We start from the raw sequence: 18,177 nt of genomic DNA, 5'->3' as shown, positions 1-18,177 counted from the left end.
TACAATAGTTTCTATGATCTGCACAGCTCGTCCAGCGTATATTGTTGTAGATGCAGAAAGTAGACCCTCCACACAGTGCATGTAATGATACACCTGTGCACCTGCCAGGTGACCTGGGAAATGTGTCAGTGAGTAATGAGTACACCTGTGCACCTGCTGGGTGACCTGGGAAATGTGTCAGTGCGTAATGAGTACACCTGTGCACCTGCCGGGTGACCTGGGAAACGTGTCAGTGAGTAATGAGTGCATCTGCCGGGTGACCTGGGAAATGTGTCAGTGAGTAATGAGTACACCTGTGCTCCTGCCGGGTGACCTGGGATGTGTCAGTGAGTAATGAGTGCATCTGCCGGGTGACCTGGGAAATGTGTCAGTGAGTAATGAGTACACACATGTATATGCCGGGTGACCTGGGAAATGTGTCAGTGAGTAATGAGTACACCTGTGCACCTACTGGGTGACCTGGGGAATGTGTCAGTGAGTAATGAGTACACCTGTGCACCTGCTGGGTGACCTGGGATGTGTCAGTGAGTAATGAGTGCATCTGCCGGGTGACCTGGGAAATGTGTCAGTGAGTAATGAGTACACCTGTGCACCTGCTGGGTGACCTGGGAAATGTGTCAGTGCGTAATGAGTACACCTGTGCACCTGCCGGGTGACCTGGGAAACGTGTCAGTGAGTAATGAGTGCATCTGCCGGGTGACCTGGGAAATGTGTCAGTGAGTAATGAGTACACACATGCATATGCCGGGTGACCTGGGAAATGTGTCAGTGAGTAATGAGTACACCTGTGCTCCTGCCGGGTGACCTGGGATGTGTCAGTGAGTAATGAGTGCATCTGCCGGGTGACCTGGGAAATGTGTCAGTGAGTAATGAGTACACACATGCATCTGCCGTGTGACCTGGGAAATGTGTCAGTGAGTAATGAGTACACCTGTGCACCTACTGGGTGACCTGGGGAATGTGTCAGTGAGTAATGAGTACACACATGCACCTGCTGGGTGACCTGGGATGTGTCAGTGAGTAATGAGTGCACCTGCCAGGTGACCTGGGAAATGTGTCAGTGAGTAATGAGTACACCTGTGCACCTGCTGGGTGACCTGGGAAATGTGTCAGTGCGTAATGAGTACACCTGTGCACCTGCCGGGTGACCTGGGAAACGTGTCAGTGAGTAATGAGTGCATCTGCCGGGTGACCTGGGGAATGTGTCAGTGAGTAATGAGTACACACATGCATATGCCGGGTGACCTGGGAAATGTGTCAGTGAGTAATGAGTACACCTGTGCTCCTGCCGGGTGACCTGGGATGTGTCAGTGAGTAATGAGTGCATCTGCCGGGTGACCTGGGAAATGTGTCAGTGAGTAATGAGTACACACATGCATCTGCCGGGTGACCTGGGAAATGTGTCAGTGAGTAATGAGTACACCTGTGCACCTACTGGGTGACCTGGGGAATGTGTCATTGAGTAATGAGTACACACATGCACCTGCTGGGTGACCTGGGATGTGTCAGTGAGTAATGAGTGCATCTGCCGGGTGACCTGGGAAATGTGTCAGTGAGTAATGACTGCACCTGTGTACCTGACGGGTGACCTGGGAAATGTGTCAGTGAGTAATGAGTACACCTGTGCACCTACTGGGTGACCTGGGGAATGTGTCAGTGAGTAATGAGTACACCTGTGCACCTGCGGGTGACCTGGGACATGTGTCAGTGAGTAATGAGTACACCTGTACACCTGCTGGGTGACCTGGGATGTGTCAGTGAGTAATGAGTGTACCTGTGCCCCTGCTGGGTGACCTGGGATGTGTCAGTGAGTAATGAGTACACATGTGCAGCTGCCGGGTGACCTGGGAAATGTGTCAGTGAGTAATGAGTGCACCTGTGCTCCTGCTGGGTGACCTGGGAAATGTGTCAGTGAGTAATGAGTGCACCTGCCGGGTGACCTGGGAAATGTGTTAGTGAGTAATGAGTACACCTGTGCACCTGCTGGGTGACCTGGGAAATGTGTCAGTGAGTAATGAGTGTACCTGTGCTCCTGCTGGGTGACCTGGGAAATGTGTCAGTGAGTAATGACTGCACCTGTGCACCTCCAGGGTGACCTGGGATGTGTCAGTGAGTAATGAGTACACCTGTGCACCTGCTGGGTGACCTGGGAAATGTGTCAGTGAGTAATGAGTACACCTGTGCACCTGCTGGGTGACCTGGGAAATGTGTCAGTGAGTAATGAGTACACCTGTGCACCTGCCGGGTGACCTGGGAAATGTGTCAGTGAGTAATGAGTACACCTGTGCACCTGCTGTGTGACCTGGGAAATGTCAGTGAGTAATGAGTACACCTGTGCACCTGCTGTGTGACCTGTTAAATGTGTCAGTGAGTAATGAGTACACCTGTGCACCTGCCGGGTTACCTTGGAAATGTGTCAGTTAGTAATGAGTACACCTGTGCACCTACTGGGTGACCTGGTAAATGTGTCAGTGAGTGCACCTGTGCACCTGCTGTGTGACCTGGGAAATGTCAGTGAGTAATGAGTACACCTGTGCACCTGCTGTGTGACCTGGTAAATGTGTCAGTGAGTAATGAGTGCACCTGTGCTCCTGCTGGGTGACCTGGGAAATGTGTCAGTGCGTAATGAGTACACCTGTGCACCTCCAGGGTGACCTGGGATGTGTCAGTGAGTAATGAGTGCACCTGTGCTCCTGCTGGGTGACCTGGGAAATGTGTCAGTGAGTAATGAGTACACCTGTGCACCTGCCGGGTGACCTGGGAAATGTGTCAGTGAGTAATGAGTACACCTTTGCACCTCCAGGGTGACCTGGGAAATGTGTCAGTGAGTAATGAGTACACATGTTCAGCTGCCAGGTGACCTGGGAAATGTGTCAGTGAGTAATGAGTACACATGTGCAGCTGCCAGGTGACCTGGGGAATGTGTCAGTGAGTAATGAGTACACCTGTACACCTGCGGGTGACCTGGGACATGTGTCAGTGAGTAATGAGTACACCTGTGCACCTTCTGGGTGACCTGGGAAATGTGTCAGTGAGTAATGAGTACACCTGTGCACCTGCTGGGTGACCTGGGAAATGTGTCAGTGAGTAATGAGTACACCTGTACAACTGCGGGTGACCTGGGACATGTGTCAGTGAGTAATGAGTACACCTGTGCATCTGCTGGGTGACCTGGGAAATGTGTCAGTGAGTAATGAGTACACCTGTACAACTGCGGGTGACCTGGGACATGTGTCAGTGAGTAATGAGTACACCTGTGCATCTGCTGGACAATGTGAACTGTTGGGGGACTTTGAGGATCTATGGTGCAATTTTGTGCAAATCTCGGCCTCTGAAAAGTGACACCTGCGAGTACATCGCACAGAAAAAAAGTGACCCCTAAATAGGATTGACACCTATATATATTAACCCCTGACTGTATATGCAGAGGCAGCAATTTTGTTAGGCGTACCAGGATAAGAATTGGGATGAAATCTGGTGGGAAGTGGCCAAATCGCATGGGCTCACTGGGCAGCTGCCCAGGGGCCCTTTATTCTAGGGCCCTTTATTCTAGGGCCCTTTATTCTAGGGCCCTTTATTCTAGGGCCCTTTATTCTAGGGCCCTTTGAGCAGAGGAATTCTTATTGCCATCTTTCAAATTCACCTCTCCGGGAGAAGCCCAGAGAGGCAACACGTCAGGGGGCGGGAGCAAGGCTGACATTACTTGGCCCTGCCCCCCATGCAGGAAAACACCATGATTCACGGAGCCGCGGAGAGGGTGTGTGGCTTAAATGCTGCGTTCGTATCATTTTCCCCCGTGATTCCCGGTAATGAAACCAGCAGGCATGGGGGGAGCGGGGGCTATTATTACCACAAAGCGGGAGACTTGCCCACCTTCCCGGGGCCCGGGAGGTGGACCCAATTTCCGGGAGGCTTCCGGCCATTCCGAGAGGGTAGGCAAGACACTGAGGTAGAGGTTATTGTCCAACTGCTCTGATTAGGAATGACACTGATTGGCCAGGCAGCATTGTCTACCTGCCTCCCAGTCTGCAACTAATCAATGAATCCTGACTGGTGGAGGGCTGGCGTTCTCCTCCAATCAGTCAGTGTGATTAGGGCCGCCTACTGTCTGGGTGCATGCGGGAGATGTATGGGTGCATGCGGGGGGGGGGTATGGATTTCAGCATAGTTCCAGAAGAGCAGCTGGAAATGGGAAGGTGACTACTAGTAATAAAGTATTGCTGACATAAGCATCACTCCGGCTGGCACCCCACTAATTGCACACCCTCCCGCACTTCCCGGCCTCTGTACATAGCTGTGAACGCAGTACTCAGCAGTCGTAATGGTTAAGGTCGATAGTGTCAGAAGAGCGACACATTAGGTCGACAGTCAAAAGGTCAAAGTGAGTTTTTCACTTTTTTTGTTGAGCCAGCCTGTGCCGACATACGGTAATTCATACCCTACTATCCATTAGGGCGTGAAATCTAATAGTGCCCAAAGCTTGGCAAGCTCTGCAGTACACCGATACGGTGGCCATGTCTACAAAGACACAATAAAGCCTCAGAAAAACTCATGTCAACCTTTTCCCGTGTCGACCTTATCAGCTTCTACCTAGAGTATGTCCACCATTTTCAGGTGTCGACCTGATAACTGTCAACCTAGACATTGTCTATCATTTATCCCAGAACTCTCCCAGCACAGCACATAGTAACTCCTCTATCTATTATATGTCAGTGACAGGGCTAAAGGCAGCTCTGCTGTAGACCACGGCAATATGGCCGCCGCCCTGCATCAGTCAGTATGAAGGTAAGCACAAGAGCCACTATTGTTACCCTGTCACTGACCTGCATTGGCGTTGCCCGCATACAGCTCGGGAAAGTTTAGTTACATGTATGTCCCTACGTCGGATGCTGGTGACCACGAGAAAATGGCCACCGCTGCGCCCGGGAGACCGCCCTCTGCAGCACGTCTCCAGAACTGCGCCTGCGCGACTCTACATCCGGGACACTTGGTGGATTAAAGAGAGGAGAAGCTGCTGGTCAGTATGTGTTATGTCCTGTGTATGTGTGCGGGGCTCTGGCCCACCATATTGTGCGGTGCCACTGTATGCGGAGGTGGGAGGGTGGGGATGGTATGTGTGGGGTGACGGCCTGGGGTGCTGACAGGCCTGTGTGTGCGGCCTGGGTTCCATCACACCAGCCCTGTACCTGCCCCTGTCCTGCATTACACCAGCCCTGTACCTGCCCCTGTCCTGCATTACACCAGCACTATACCTGCCCCTGTCCTGCATTACACCAGCACTGCACCTGCCCCTGTCCTGCATTACACCAGCACTGCACCTGCCCCTGTCCTGCATTACACCAGCACTGCACCTGCCCCTGTCCTGCATTACACCAGCAATGCACCTGCCCCTGTCCTGCATTACACCAGCACTGCACCTGCCCTTGTCCTGCATTACACCAGCACTGCACCTGCCCTTGTCCTGCATTACACCAGCACTGCACCTGCCCTTGTCCAGCATTACACCAGCACTGCACCTGCCCTTGTCCTGCATTACACCAGCACTGTACCTGCCCCTGTCCTGCGATACACCAGCACTGCACCTGCCCCTGTCCTGCATTACACCAGCCCTGTACCTGCCCCTGTCCTGCATTACACCAGCCCTGTACCTGCCCCTGTCCTGCATTACACCAGCACTGTACCTGCCCCTGTCAATCTGCATTATACCTGCCCCAGTCCTGAATTACACCAGAACTGTACCTGCCTCTGTCCTGCATTACACCAGCACTGCACCTGCCCCTGTCATTCTGCATTACACCAGCACTGTACCTGCCTCTGTCCTGCATTACACCAGAACTGTACCTGCCCCTGTCATTCTGCATTACACCAGCACTGTACCTGCCCCTGTCCTGCATTACACCAGCACTGTACCTGCCCCTGTCATTCTGCAGTACACCAGCCCTGTACCTGCCCCTGTCATTCTGCATTACACCAGCCCATGCATTAATACACATAAGACTCTTTATAAAAGGAAGATTAAAAGAGAAATACTAGCCGTGTTCTAAGATTGACATATCAAAAGCATAAATCTCTGGGGTTATATCTTTGTAAGCGTTCACACAGGAAGTGCGGGATATCAGCCACAGTGATAGTGTTATCCGTTGTCTTCGGTGGTCAGCCCACACCGTTTACACTGCTAGTGACGTCCCTGACTCAACAATTTATTGGCTAATATTTGCCAAAAGCCTTCATTTTTATTACCGCATGATATAATTAATATCGGTTTAAACCTGATTCAGTATAATTGTATTAACATACGTGTGGATTTGTTCATGAGACGATATTGAACCATTGTAAAATGGCTGCTTACTTATCTTACTCATTTAAAATAAAATAAAAGTGAACAATTTTCATGATTTTTGTTTTACTCCCAGGAAAAAATCAATCCTAACAAGCTGTGGTGCTTCTTGCACAGTGTGGTCTGTATTTCAGCACTGATATGCAGACCAGACATGTGCTTCAAGCACCACAGCAGACAGCGACACCACAGGTGGGTAAGAGGAACTGCACAGGTTTTGAAAGATGCAGGTTGCTAGACTGAACACTCTGAGGTACATTTACTAAGATTGGAGTTCTTTATATGGGAGTCATCTTATTATATTAATAATCGGTAGTATGTAGTGTTGTCATTCACTTGTTTGAGTCACTTTGATGCTCTTTGTATTGCGTTTTGGCCACTGAACGCTGTGTGTATTATTTGGCAGTCACTGAGAAGCTCTCTGTACTGTATGTTCGGCACTGGGATGCTCTCTATTGTAGGGTGGTCACTGAGATGTCCTATTATACAGCAAGTATTATATACAGATGAATCCTTTCTTACTGTTGCTCTAAGTAGCCCCTGTTGACATGCCAGGTCTCGTGCGTTGCCCAAAATATGCATCTTATTTGCATAAATAAAACACCTGGAAGCTAACGAGCTTCAGTGCTATTTATACTGAACAATTTAATATGCAAAATGTATGTGTGTGTGTGTGTGTAGGACTGAGTCTACATTTGTGTAAAAAGGGCTCTGATGCAAGAGGACATATCTGTAGCATCACTGGTATGCTCTCTGTATTGTGTGGCTCTTGCTGGGATGTTCTTTGTACTAGGGGGCAGTACCTGGGATGCTCTCTTCATTGTATGGAAGTAATTTTGATGGTCTGTACTGTATGGTGGTTGTTGGTGTTAGCCTCAGGCAGTGGCAGCTCTCTCTGGGCAGGCTAACCGGGTGCTTTTGAGCTCCTGTCAGCCTGCATCGCGTCTCTGATGCTGGTTGCTCGGCAACCAGAGACGCTGTAGCAGCTTCCTGCTCAGGCAGGGGTCACATCCCTGGTACCGGTCGCTCGGCAACCAGGGACGCGGAGGCACTTCCGCCCGGCGGCACCCGGACGGGTGACTGCTTCCGCTGGGTAGTTGTCTAGGCTGCGGGAGACACTAAATATCCTGCTGTTTCTGGTTGTCGGGCCATTCCTTCTGGGGACTCCTGCGGTCCACCTTTGTCCGGTTCGGGTTCCGTAAGTGCTCCTTCTTGGGGCCCAGGTATCATCTTTTGCTCTCGTCATTTCATGCTTTCTGGGCAGTGCTTTTCTTACACTGGCCATGGTTGCATAACCCTGGGCCTGGGATTCCCGGTGCATGCTGCAGGGTTCCATTTACCCCACCGGGGTTCTTTCTTGTAGTTTGTCTTTGTCATGTCTTAGTTTGGTTTGCAGTGCTTTGTGTGGTGTTTCTATTTGTTTCCTTGCTCCCTTATATTTGCGACACGGTCGCATGTGGCTTCAATGTGGTCGCCAACTTACTGTTATTCCCCCTGGTTTTGGCTCAGGAGCCGTTAGCTTGTGCCATCTGCTGTCTTCTCTGAGAAATCGCCAGTACCTTGTCCACCATAAGACCTGGTTGCACCGGAGTTGGGGCGACTTAATTTGCCCCTCCATACGTGACTATAGGTGAAGTCTTATTATCGACAGGTACTGGTCATAGTTCAGGGCAGACCAATAGAGTTAGCGTAGCACTCGCCGTGGCCATCCTAAACAGCGGTCAGGGCTGTTGGGTTCACACCCGAAACCTTAACAGTTGGAGTCCTCCCTCTACTGTATGGCAGTCATTTAGTAGATTTTTGTATTGTGATTACTGGGATGCTCTCTGTATTGTACACATTTTTCTAAACTGTTTTATTGGCTTCAATCGTTTTTGCCTTTTTTTTTTTATTTTAAATTAAGTTGTATTCACCAGTTTTCAATATGTATTCATTTTTCTCAGTATGTTCTTTTATCTTTAGAATATTTTTCATCTTCTTTACATTAATGTTACTGCATCACGGGGTTTACGCTGCTGACATCTCCTCTTAATCGGTCTCCTGAAAATCCACTTACCTGAGAATGGAGAAAAATAGAAATATGATGAATGAGAGGATTTTAAATATCACCCTGGAGATCATCTACCTGCTGACGGGGGAGGTGAGGTCACAGTGACATCACTCTTATCTCTATTACTAACACGGGGACCTGACTGGGGAGGTGAGGGGGTCTGGGAGCGTCACAGTGACATCACTCTTATCTCTATTACTAACACGGGGACCTGACTGGGGAGGTGAGGGGGTCTGGGAGCGTCACAGTGACATCACTCTTATCTCTATTACTGACACAGGGAGCTGACTGGGGAGGTGAGGGGGTCTGGGAGCGTCACAGTGACATCACTCTTATCTCTATTACTGACACAGGGACCTGACTGGGGAGGTGAGGGGGTCTGGGGGCGTCAGTGACGTCACTCTTATCTCTATCACTGACACACGGACCTGACGGGGGAGGTGAGGTCACAGTGACATCACTCTTATCTCTATTACTAACACGGGGACCTGACTGGGGAGGTGAGGGGGTCTGGGAGCGTCACAGTGACATCACTCTTATCTCTATTACTGACACAGGGAGCTGACTGGGGAGGTGAGGGGGTCTGGGAGCGTCACAGTGACATCACTCTTATCTCTATTACTGACACAGGGACCTGACTGGGGGGGGCGGTGAGGGGGTCTGGGAGCATCACCGTGACGTTGTTCTTATCTATATTAGTTAAGCAGGCATTTAGCTTGGTGAGGAAATCTTGGTATGTATTTAGTGATATTTATTTGTCTCTCTCAATACACAGGATTACACGGTAGTAAAGAACACGACCGGTAAGACTGAAACATCCAGCAGCAATCAATGTGTGCCAGGAATTTTGACCAGGACCCAGACCTCCATCATTGTGCCTCCACCTCTCTCATTGATCCATGAGAAAAACAATGACCAGAAGATCCTGCATCTCACACACAAGATCATTCAGTTGCTGACTGAAGAGGTGAGTGCTGGGAATGGAACGTTATACAGTAACACCGGGGGATGTGACCGGAGAGGTTACTGCTGGGAATGGGACGTTATACAGTAACACCGGGGATGTGACCAGAGAGGTGACTGCTGGGAATGGGACGTTATACAGTAACACCGGGGATGTGACCAGAGAGGTGACTGCTGGGAATGGGACGTTATACAGTAACACCGGGGATGTGACCAGAGAGGTGACTGCTGGTAATGGGACGTTATACGGTAACACCGGGGAATGTGACCGGAGAGGTGACTGCTGGTAATGGGACGTTATACGGTAACACCGGGGAATGTGACCGGAGAGGTGACTGCTGGGAATGGGACGTTATACGGTAACACCGGGGAATGTGACCGGAGAGGTGACTGCTGGGAATGGGACGTTATACGGTAACACCGGGGGATGTGACAGGAGAGGTGACTGCTGGGAATGGGACGTTATACAGTAGCACCGGGGATGTGACCGGAGAGGTGACTGCTGGGAATGGGACGTTATACAGTAACACCGGGGATGTGACCAGAGAGGTGACTGCTGGGAATGGGACGTTATACAGTAACACTGGGGATGTGACCGGAGAGGTGACTGCTGGGAATGGGACGTTATACAGTAACACTGGGGATGTGACCGGAGAGGTGACTGCTGGGAATGGGACGTTATACAGTAACATCGGTGGGATGTGACAGGAGAGGTGACTGCTGGGAATGGGACGTTATACAGTAGCACCGGGGATGTGACCGGAGAGGTGACTGCTGGGAATGGGACATTATACAGTAACACCGGGGGATGTGACCGGAGAGGTGACTGCTGGGAATGGGATGTTATACAGTAACACCGGGGGATGTGACAGGAGAGGTGACTGCTGGGAATGGGACGTTATACAGTAACACCGGGGGATGTGACCGGAGAGGTGACTGCTGGGAATGGGACGTTATACAGTAACACCGGGGGATGTGACAGGAGAGGTGACTGCTGGGAATGGGACGTTATACAGTAACACCGGGGGATGTGACCGGAGAGGTGACTGCTGGGAATGGGACGTTATACAGTTACACAGGGGGATGTGACAGGAGAGGTGACTGCTGGGAATGGGACGTTATACAGTAACACCGGGGATGTGACTGGAGAGGTGACTACTAGGAATGGGACGTTATACAGTAACACCGGGGGATGTGACCGGAGAGGTGACTGCTGGGAATGGGACGTTATACAGTAACACCGGGGGATGTGACCGGAGAGGTGACTGCTGGGAATGGGATGTTATACAGTAACACCGGGGGATGTGACCGGGGAGGTGACTGCTGGGAATGGGACGTTATACAGTAACACCGGTGGATGTGACCGGAGAGGTGACTGCTAGGAATGGGGCATTATACAGTGACAGGAGAGGTGACTGCTGGGAATGGGACGTTATACAGTAACACCGGGGGATGTGACCGGAGAGGTGACTGCTGGGAATGGGACGTTATACAGTAACACCGGGGGATGTGACCAGAGAGGTGGCTGCTGGGAATGGGACATTATACAGTAATACCGGGGGATGTGACCAGAGAGGTGACTGCTGGGAATGGGACGTTATACAGTAACACCGGGAGATGTGACCGGAGAGGTGACTGCTGGGAATGGGGCGTTATACATTAACACCGGGGGATGTGACCAGAGAGGTGACTATACAGTATATACAGTAACATCAGAGGAGGTTGCTTTCATTGTGTGTGTCTGGTTGCTTTATGATGTCAGGGTTTCAATATCTATGTCTACATGTAGGAGAGCCAGCTGGGAGAACAGGTAGAAGAACCCAAGGATCTATACGTGCAGCACCGACCAATCACATCACTAGGTGAGATGAGACTTTAATTGATTGTAACTCTCTCATGCCATTGGGTGGCCCTAGATTGGGATGTTTTTCTGTTCAGTACTAAGAGGCCGAGCAACATAAAGAATGTAAACTCGACTCCTTCCCTTCCCGCTGATGCACTAAGATGTATGTGTTTGTTCTCTCTTCGGAGTAGTCCATAGACCACTGTGCTGCTTCTACCATGGCAGGACCAGGAATGGTGCATACACACAGTTGAAGGGGGGCTTAATTCAAAACTGCAAGCCCTCCTGACTCTCCCACCCACACAAAGCCTTCACCTTTGGCTATTGTTTTTCATATGACTGCATAGAATCTCAAGCATTTCTGTTTCTGTGTGCTTACGAAATGCAAATCTTCAGTGGTCCTGAAACTGTGGTGGTCCATGTCCAGGAGGTCCAGCTGAGATTGACTCACTTGAATGGACTTAAATCATACGCTAGACAAAGCTTTGAAGCCATGGTCCGTCGGTGTGACTACTCAGTAATGTTTCCTTATAGTTGTATCTCTACACTCAGGTCTGTATTTATGGTCCTTGAGTAAGTTAAGGGAGCAAGAAGGTTCGTCTCTGTTGTACTAGAACAGTGATTTTTTTAACTTGCGGCAAACCAAACACGATGGCACACCATCAGACTCCTCCACAGGGAAAAAAAAACTCATTGGCACCCACAGGGAAAAAAACAAGCCTATTAGTCAGCATATGAAAAAAAAAACAATTACACTGATCCCCACAGGTAACAAAAATAAAATACATGGCATTATTTTAAATAACATCTTTAAAGTTATGTATTAAATCTCACGTTTATTCCCAGCAGAGAGACTGAAGAATAGGAAAGCTCCGGAACAGCGTCCTCTTTTAGCCGCCGATCATAAAATGGAAGATGACCATCATAAAATGGAAGATGACCATTATAAAATGGAAGATGACCCCCAAGAAGAGGATTTTGATGAGTCCGATATCTATCCAGTGGTTCTTGGCGACGACATCCCATCGGACAACTCGTCCAGCCACGAGGGATTTTCCGCAGATCTAGCAGAGAGCGTGACACAGATTACGGATTCGTCAGGTCGTAAAATGTTTGCGTGTCCCGAATGTGGGAAATGTTGCAGCGGGAAAGTGCAACTCGCTACACACCGGCGATTTCACACCGGCGAGAAGCCGTTTTCCTGTACCGAGTGTGGGAAATGTTTTACCCTTAGGTCGCACCTGGTTAGACACCAGAGGACTCACACAGAAGGTGTGAAGCTGCACATATGCTCCGACTGCGGGAAGAGTTATAAGTACAACGTGTATCTCGTTAGACACCAGAGGATCCACACGGGCGAGAAGCCGTACCGATGTAACAAGTGCGGCAGGAGCTTCAGACTGAAAATAAGGCTCTCTGCTCATCAGAGGATTCACACCGGCGAGAAACCCTTCCTGTGCTCCGAGTGCGGGAAATGTTTTACTCATAAATCCAATCTGGCTGAGCACCTGCGAACGCACTCGGGTGAGAAGCCGTTTTCATGCCCCGACTGCGGAAAGTGCTTCACCCGTAAAGCAAAGCTTTCCGAGCACCGGATCACTCACACGGGGGATAAGCCGTTCTGTTGTTCCGAATGCGGGATATGTTTTACACGGAAAGAGAGATTGGTGGAACACCAGAGAATTCACACCGGCGAGCAGCCGTTCTCATGCTCGGCGTGTGGGAAATGCTTTAGGTCTAAAGGGACTCTTGTAGCCCACCAGAGAACTCACACTCCTAAGCAGTCCTTGTAGTGTCCTGCAAGTTTTGTAAAACATCTCGCTTGGATCACACAGGGGACAAGCTGAATGGAGCTTGTTATATCTGGGGGGAAATCCCAAAACTGATCTATGTTATTATGAAATTCTACCCTTATATAAACAAATCATCATGTGACGACAACATCATGGCTAAGGAACATGTACATCACACCTAAAATGCTTGCCTCACACCCTCTGCACATGCCATGCACATTAGGGGGCATATCCAGTTACCTGCAAAATTTGAGCAAAAAAAAATAGCTGCGGCTACTGTGACCATTTTTCAATTTACGCGATTATGTGCTCACCCGCAATATTGGTAGCAGTCATTTTTCATGCAAAAATCTGTGAAAAATAGAAAAAAAAATTGTGCCAATCAGTCTGTACCGCCCCCAAAACCAAATATTACATATAAGTATAGATGTTAAGAACTACCCCAAAGAAAATGTTTTGTAGGTACTTGTTTCCTAGCAGGGCGCCCAGATTTATTACGTACGCAAACGTAGTGAAATCGCATCGCATCACGTATAGTAGTAGCATGCGCTGCGATGCGATTTTCCCGTTCCCGCTCCTATTTAAGTAAATTAGTTAGTATTTAACACATGTCGTCATTACTGTGTCAGGTGTGAATGTGTTCCTAAAACACCACCACTATCCACGCCTCCCCGAAGCGTAGCGAGCGCAGCGGAACGTGTTCTCCGACATTTTCATACCCCCACTATCCACGTCGGCGTGGAGTTGATCTTATATAGTGTGGCGAGCCCGAAGCGTGGTGAGCGGACGCGGATTACTTTACATGTATTCCGCATCCCGCTTTGAGGGGGGGGGGAGTTGATACTGGGGTTGATGCTAAACAATGGCATAGGTGCAGGTGCTTACAAATGTAAGCACCCATCACATGTCATTGTAAGCACACATCACATATGGTGGCATGGGTGCTTGTACAATGAAATATTGCATTGCATCGCATTTGGTGCACAGAGATGGTATGCGATATTTCATTGTATAAGCACTCCTGTGCACTTTATATGGACATCACATCCGTACTGTGCGCCCTGCTAGGAAACAAGTACCGTTTTGTACTTTAACCCTTTCAAGTCCAATTATTAGTCAGACTCAACAGCCCTAGCGCTAGTAGAAGATCCAATGGCGAGCCACTTTAAAATAAGAACAGTAACATCCTTCAACATTCAATGTGGACCATTTTTGAATAATAATAAAAAAAAGTTTACAATTTATGTAAACATTTAAACGAGACTGTTTGAATTGCAAAAAAAAACAAAACAATTTGGACTGCAAAAGGTTAACGACTTGCCTGGCATGGTTGCATCGTTTGTCAGGTTGTACGTTATGTGATCTGGTTAATGCGACCAATCAGCTACAGATCGTGGACACCTTCTCGCAGCTTCTGCTGTTAGAGGTGCCTCTCCCGGGGGAGCTAATTAAAAACTTCCTTTGCCTAATTTGTAATCTGACATGTATACCTTAATTACTGTTTCCGGTTGATCTACAGCAGGGGTGGCCAGACTTGTCCTCAACATCTACCAACAGTTCATGTATTTCAGGCAACCTGTGGATCTATAGTAGGAATGGATGCAGCAGGTTTGAAAATGTGACAGTTAGTAATGACTGCAGCTGTGCACCAGATGGGTGATCTGGGGAATGTGACAGTTAGTAATGACTACAGCTGTGCACCAGATGGGTGATCTGGGGAATGTGACAGTTAGTAATGACTGCAGCTGTGCACCAGATGGGTGATCTGGGGAATGTGGACCTTCGGTAGATTTTGAGGACTAGTTTAACCACCCCTGGTCTACAGTGTCTAGATAAACAGTCAATAGGTCTACCCCAAAAAGGTTGACATGCAGTAGGTTGACAGGGTCAAAATGTTGACATGACACCCAAATAATGTGAAAAAACTCCTGTCGAGCTTTTCCTCTTTGACCCTGTCGACCTATTGACTCTCTATCTAATAGTTCACACCCCTTAATGACCTATTTTCCCAGACTTTGCACATGCTCCTGACATGCCAGGAAAATGCATTTAATTGACCAATCAAAATCAATCCAAAACAAAAACCGCTGACATTTTTGAAACCGTGGGAAAAAAAAAAAGTCTAATACTTGCAACTGAATATGCCCCTAGGTGTAATGTGCACCGCAGTGATGGGAGTGGCTAGGAACAGGGGGCGGGGAGGTGTAAGGATGGGAGGGACCGGTAGTGAGTGGGGTGGAGATTTGGCGGGAACAAGCGGAGCTGCTGAGGTGATCCAGGTGCATGCTGGGTCCATCATTTCACTACTTATTATAAGTAAAAGTGTTTGTCCACCCCGGACGCGAATTGTACATCTCATTACTGATGGCATTTCACCGTGTCCTATTGTGCTTCTTGTTGTGTTAGTTTGTGTGGTTTCCCACATTATAACGTTTTTTCCCGCTCAATGTCTTTCTGTGACACGTTTGTTAAATCACTGAAGATGTGAGTGTACATGGCTTTAGTAATGTGCTTGTTTCTATGTAATGCGTACACCTCTGAATTACTATATAGATTTTATATTTTGTCTTTTTCTATTAACTTTATCACTGGGCATTTGGGCCAAATTGTTTTTTGTTTTTTTATCTACCACTTTATCCCAGAGGGAAATTGTTGCTAAGCGACACTCTGTCTCTGATGGGGAGTGGTCCTATATACTGGGAGGGATGAGGTCTGCCATGTCGGTTCCCAGCAAATTCACCTGTATATTGTGCCTAGCGTGTTCTAGCCTTAGAGATCCTGTTCAGTATGGGTGCCCAGGACTACTGCCTGTTACCTTTGGCAACCACTATGTACTAATGCACTGTAGGGTATTCAGGAGACATTGCCCCCTTTGACTTATTATTTTTCTGTGTCTTTCCCTTCCCCCTTCATCCTCTTCTCTACCCCCCCCCCCCCTTCCCCCATTTATCCCCCTCCTCTCAACCCTTCTCCTCGCTCTCCCCCCTCTCTTCTCTCCCATCTCCTCCCTCTCATCCTCCACCTCCTCTTTCCCTCTTCTCTTCTCCTCCTTTCACTCTTTCTCTCCCCATTCTCCTCTTCTTTCTCCTCTCCTCCTTGTATTCCCCCCCCTCTCCGCATCCTCCTCATTTTTTCCCTCTCCTCCTCCTCTTCCTTTCTCCCCTCTCCTCCTCTTGTTGCCCTCTTCTCCTCTGCTCTCTCCTGTTCCCATCTTCCTCTTACCCTCCTTTCTTCCTCCCTTACACTATATCCCCTTTCGATCTTTCTACTTCATATACTTTGTACCGATATGTATTTAATCTGACAGCACTGGCTAAGGTAGTTATTGAATTGGAAGGGATAAGGGGGTGAGGGGTCCCAGGCCTTCTTGTGCATGATGGTTTTATATATATATATATATATATATATATCATTCGGCAAATTTTGACCAAAAAGTATACAGGGAAAATAGCATGAAAAAGTGGGGAGACCTTTCAATACCCTAAAAAAGTGACAACATTTTTAGTAGAATCATATAGAAGACTGGCAGCTTTTTCAAGAAATAGGCTTACAAATTTTGTTCAGTCACAAAGAAATTTAATAAAAAATGCAAATAGAAATAAAATTCAAAACGGTGATTTGGGGGTAATTTGAGGCCACTTAAGTTTTTTTTTTTTTAATTATAAGAAGCAATAAGTTTTGATTGACGTAAATAGGTCAATAGATTAACTGGCTCAAATTGTTGACATGCATAAGTCAACATAATTGTGATCGACACAAGTTTTTGGAATTTTTTTGGGCATATTTTTTTTTCCTTCAACTTTTTTATAATTTACCATCCACGTGGACTATAACTGTGCCTGCGAGTGGAGCGGGGTATATTAAAATAAATTAAAATAGTAGATTTTTTCGGGAACTTTAAGGCCATTTTTTTTATCGCCTCAAAAATGGCATGTAATTATAGTCCCAATTAAGCTAATTGAAAACTTACAAATGCCTAATTAGATATTTTGGTGGGTGTGAAAGGGGTTCAGAAGCAAATCCGAACATTGTGCCTGATGCAGATCCAGTCGCTGTTGTCCGCAAACGCCTATACTGCGATCGCCTGGCGAATTTGAATTGCGAGTGTAATTTGCAATGCAAATCTGCTTAATGTGACCAGACTGGAACCGATGATGTCACCAGGGCTTCCAGGTCTGACGCACTGAATCAGCAGGCCCATTGCAATTACTAAGCAGTGACTTTGTTGCCGTTGGATACTTCTATACGAGAGCCAATCAAGGTAATTCTTATTACATGAGTAAATATCTTCATAACTTATCTGTATTATTGGGGAGACCTGTAACGGATGCATTTTTATGGGGATTTCTTCCCAACTTTCTCAGCTAATTGTATATAGAATATGCCTTTTTTATCTTAGTACATACAGTGATATACATACTGTATATTTTATTTTCTGTTTTGATGTTTGTGTCGAACCCTAATAAAATAGATCTGTAAATATCCAGGTCCCAGTGATTCATTTTTTTCCGGAACATAAGTCAAACACGAGAGTTTCTGTGCTGGGTAAATACTGGCAGTTTTGGCATGTAGCCCACAATTTAGATTTCAGTATGAACACGCCCACCCAAATCTAACTCTCTACACCTGTTACATCTGCCCTACCTGCAATGCAGCATGGTTTTGCGCATTTGGGTGTATTGTTGTTTTTTTTTTTCTAAGAAAGCAGAATTGGGCCCATGGTTCCAGAATGTACAAAGGATGCTCTGCCCTGGTCCCAGGCTCACTGGTGCGCAAACACAGCATATAGATGGATTAACAAATCAAAGTGCATACCTCCCAACATGACCCATTCCAGGAGAGACGAGATGCTCCGTTCCTGGACTTCCATACCATTGGCAGCTGCAGGGCTGCAGCAGAGTTCAAAATTCAGATAGGGGAGCCCCACCAACTGCCACAACAAACACCAAGTGCCTGAATTTTGGACAGTGGTGCAGTCCCACCTCTCATTGACAAGGAAGTCTAGGAACAGAACATTTTGGCCATATCTAGCAAGTTTAAAACAGATCATTTTGCTTTCACTTTCTGTTGAGGAGTAATTTTAGTTGAGCGGCATCTAGTGGTCACTGGTGGTACTTCACCTCTAAAAGGGTGAGGATTCAGCCTTTAGTCCTGACTGCAGGGGAGGGGACAGGGGGAGTATAAGTAAACT

General features: G+C 47.9%; 1 protein-coding gene across 1 annotated transcript in view; it reads left to right on the top strand.

Moving 5' to 3' along the window:
- The window catches only part of LOC146009513 (uncharacterized), a 63,726-nt gene extending 46,258 nt beyond the window's left edge, over positions 1–17,468 (top strand). Inside the window, exons 12-13 of the mRNA XM_083149956.1 lie at positions 12,346–12,508; positions 12,593–17,468. Of these exons, the coding sequence (XP_083006082.1) occupies positions 12,346–12,508; positions 12,593–12,986 (557 nt within the window). The 3' untranslated portion in view covers positions 12,987–17,468. The remainder of the gene's footprint in view (positions 1–12,345; positions 12,509–12,592) is intronic.
- Positions 17,469–18,177: the final 709 nt, after the last annotated feature.

Source organism: Crinia signifera, chromosome 6 (assembly GCF_055691185.1).
Source record: "Crinia signifera chromosome 6, ASM5569118v1, whole genome shotgun sequence".
Classification (NCBI taxonomy): domain Eukaryota; kingdom Metazoa; phylum Chordata; class Amphibia; order Anura; family Myobatrachidae; genus Crinia; species Crinia signifera.
This window is presented reverse-complemented; position numbering and strand designations above follow the sequence as displayed.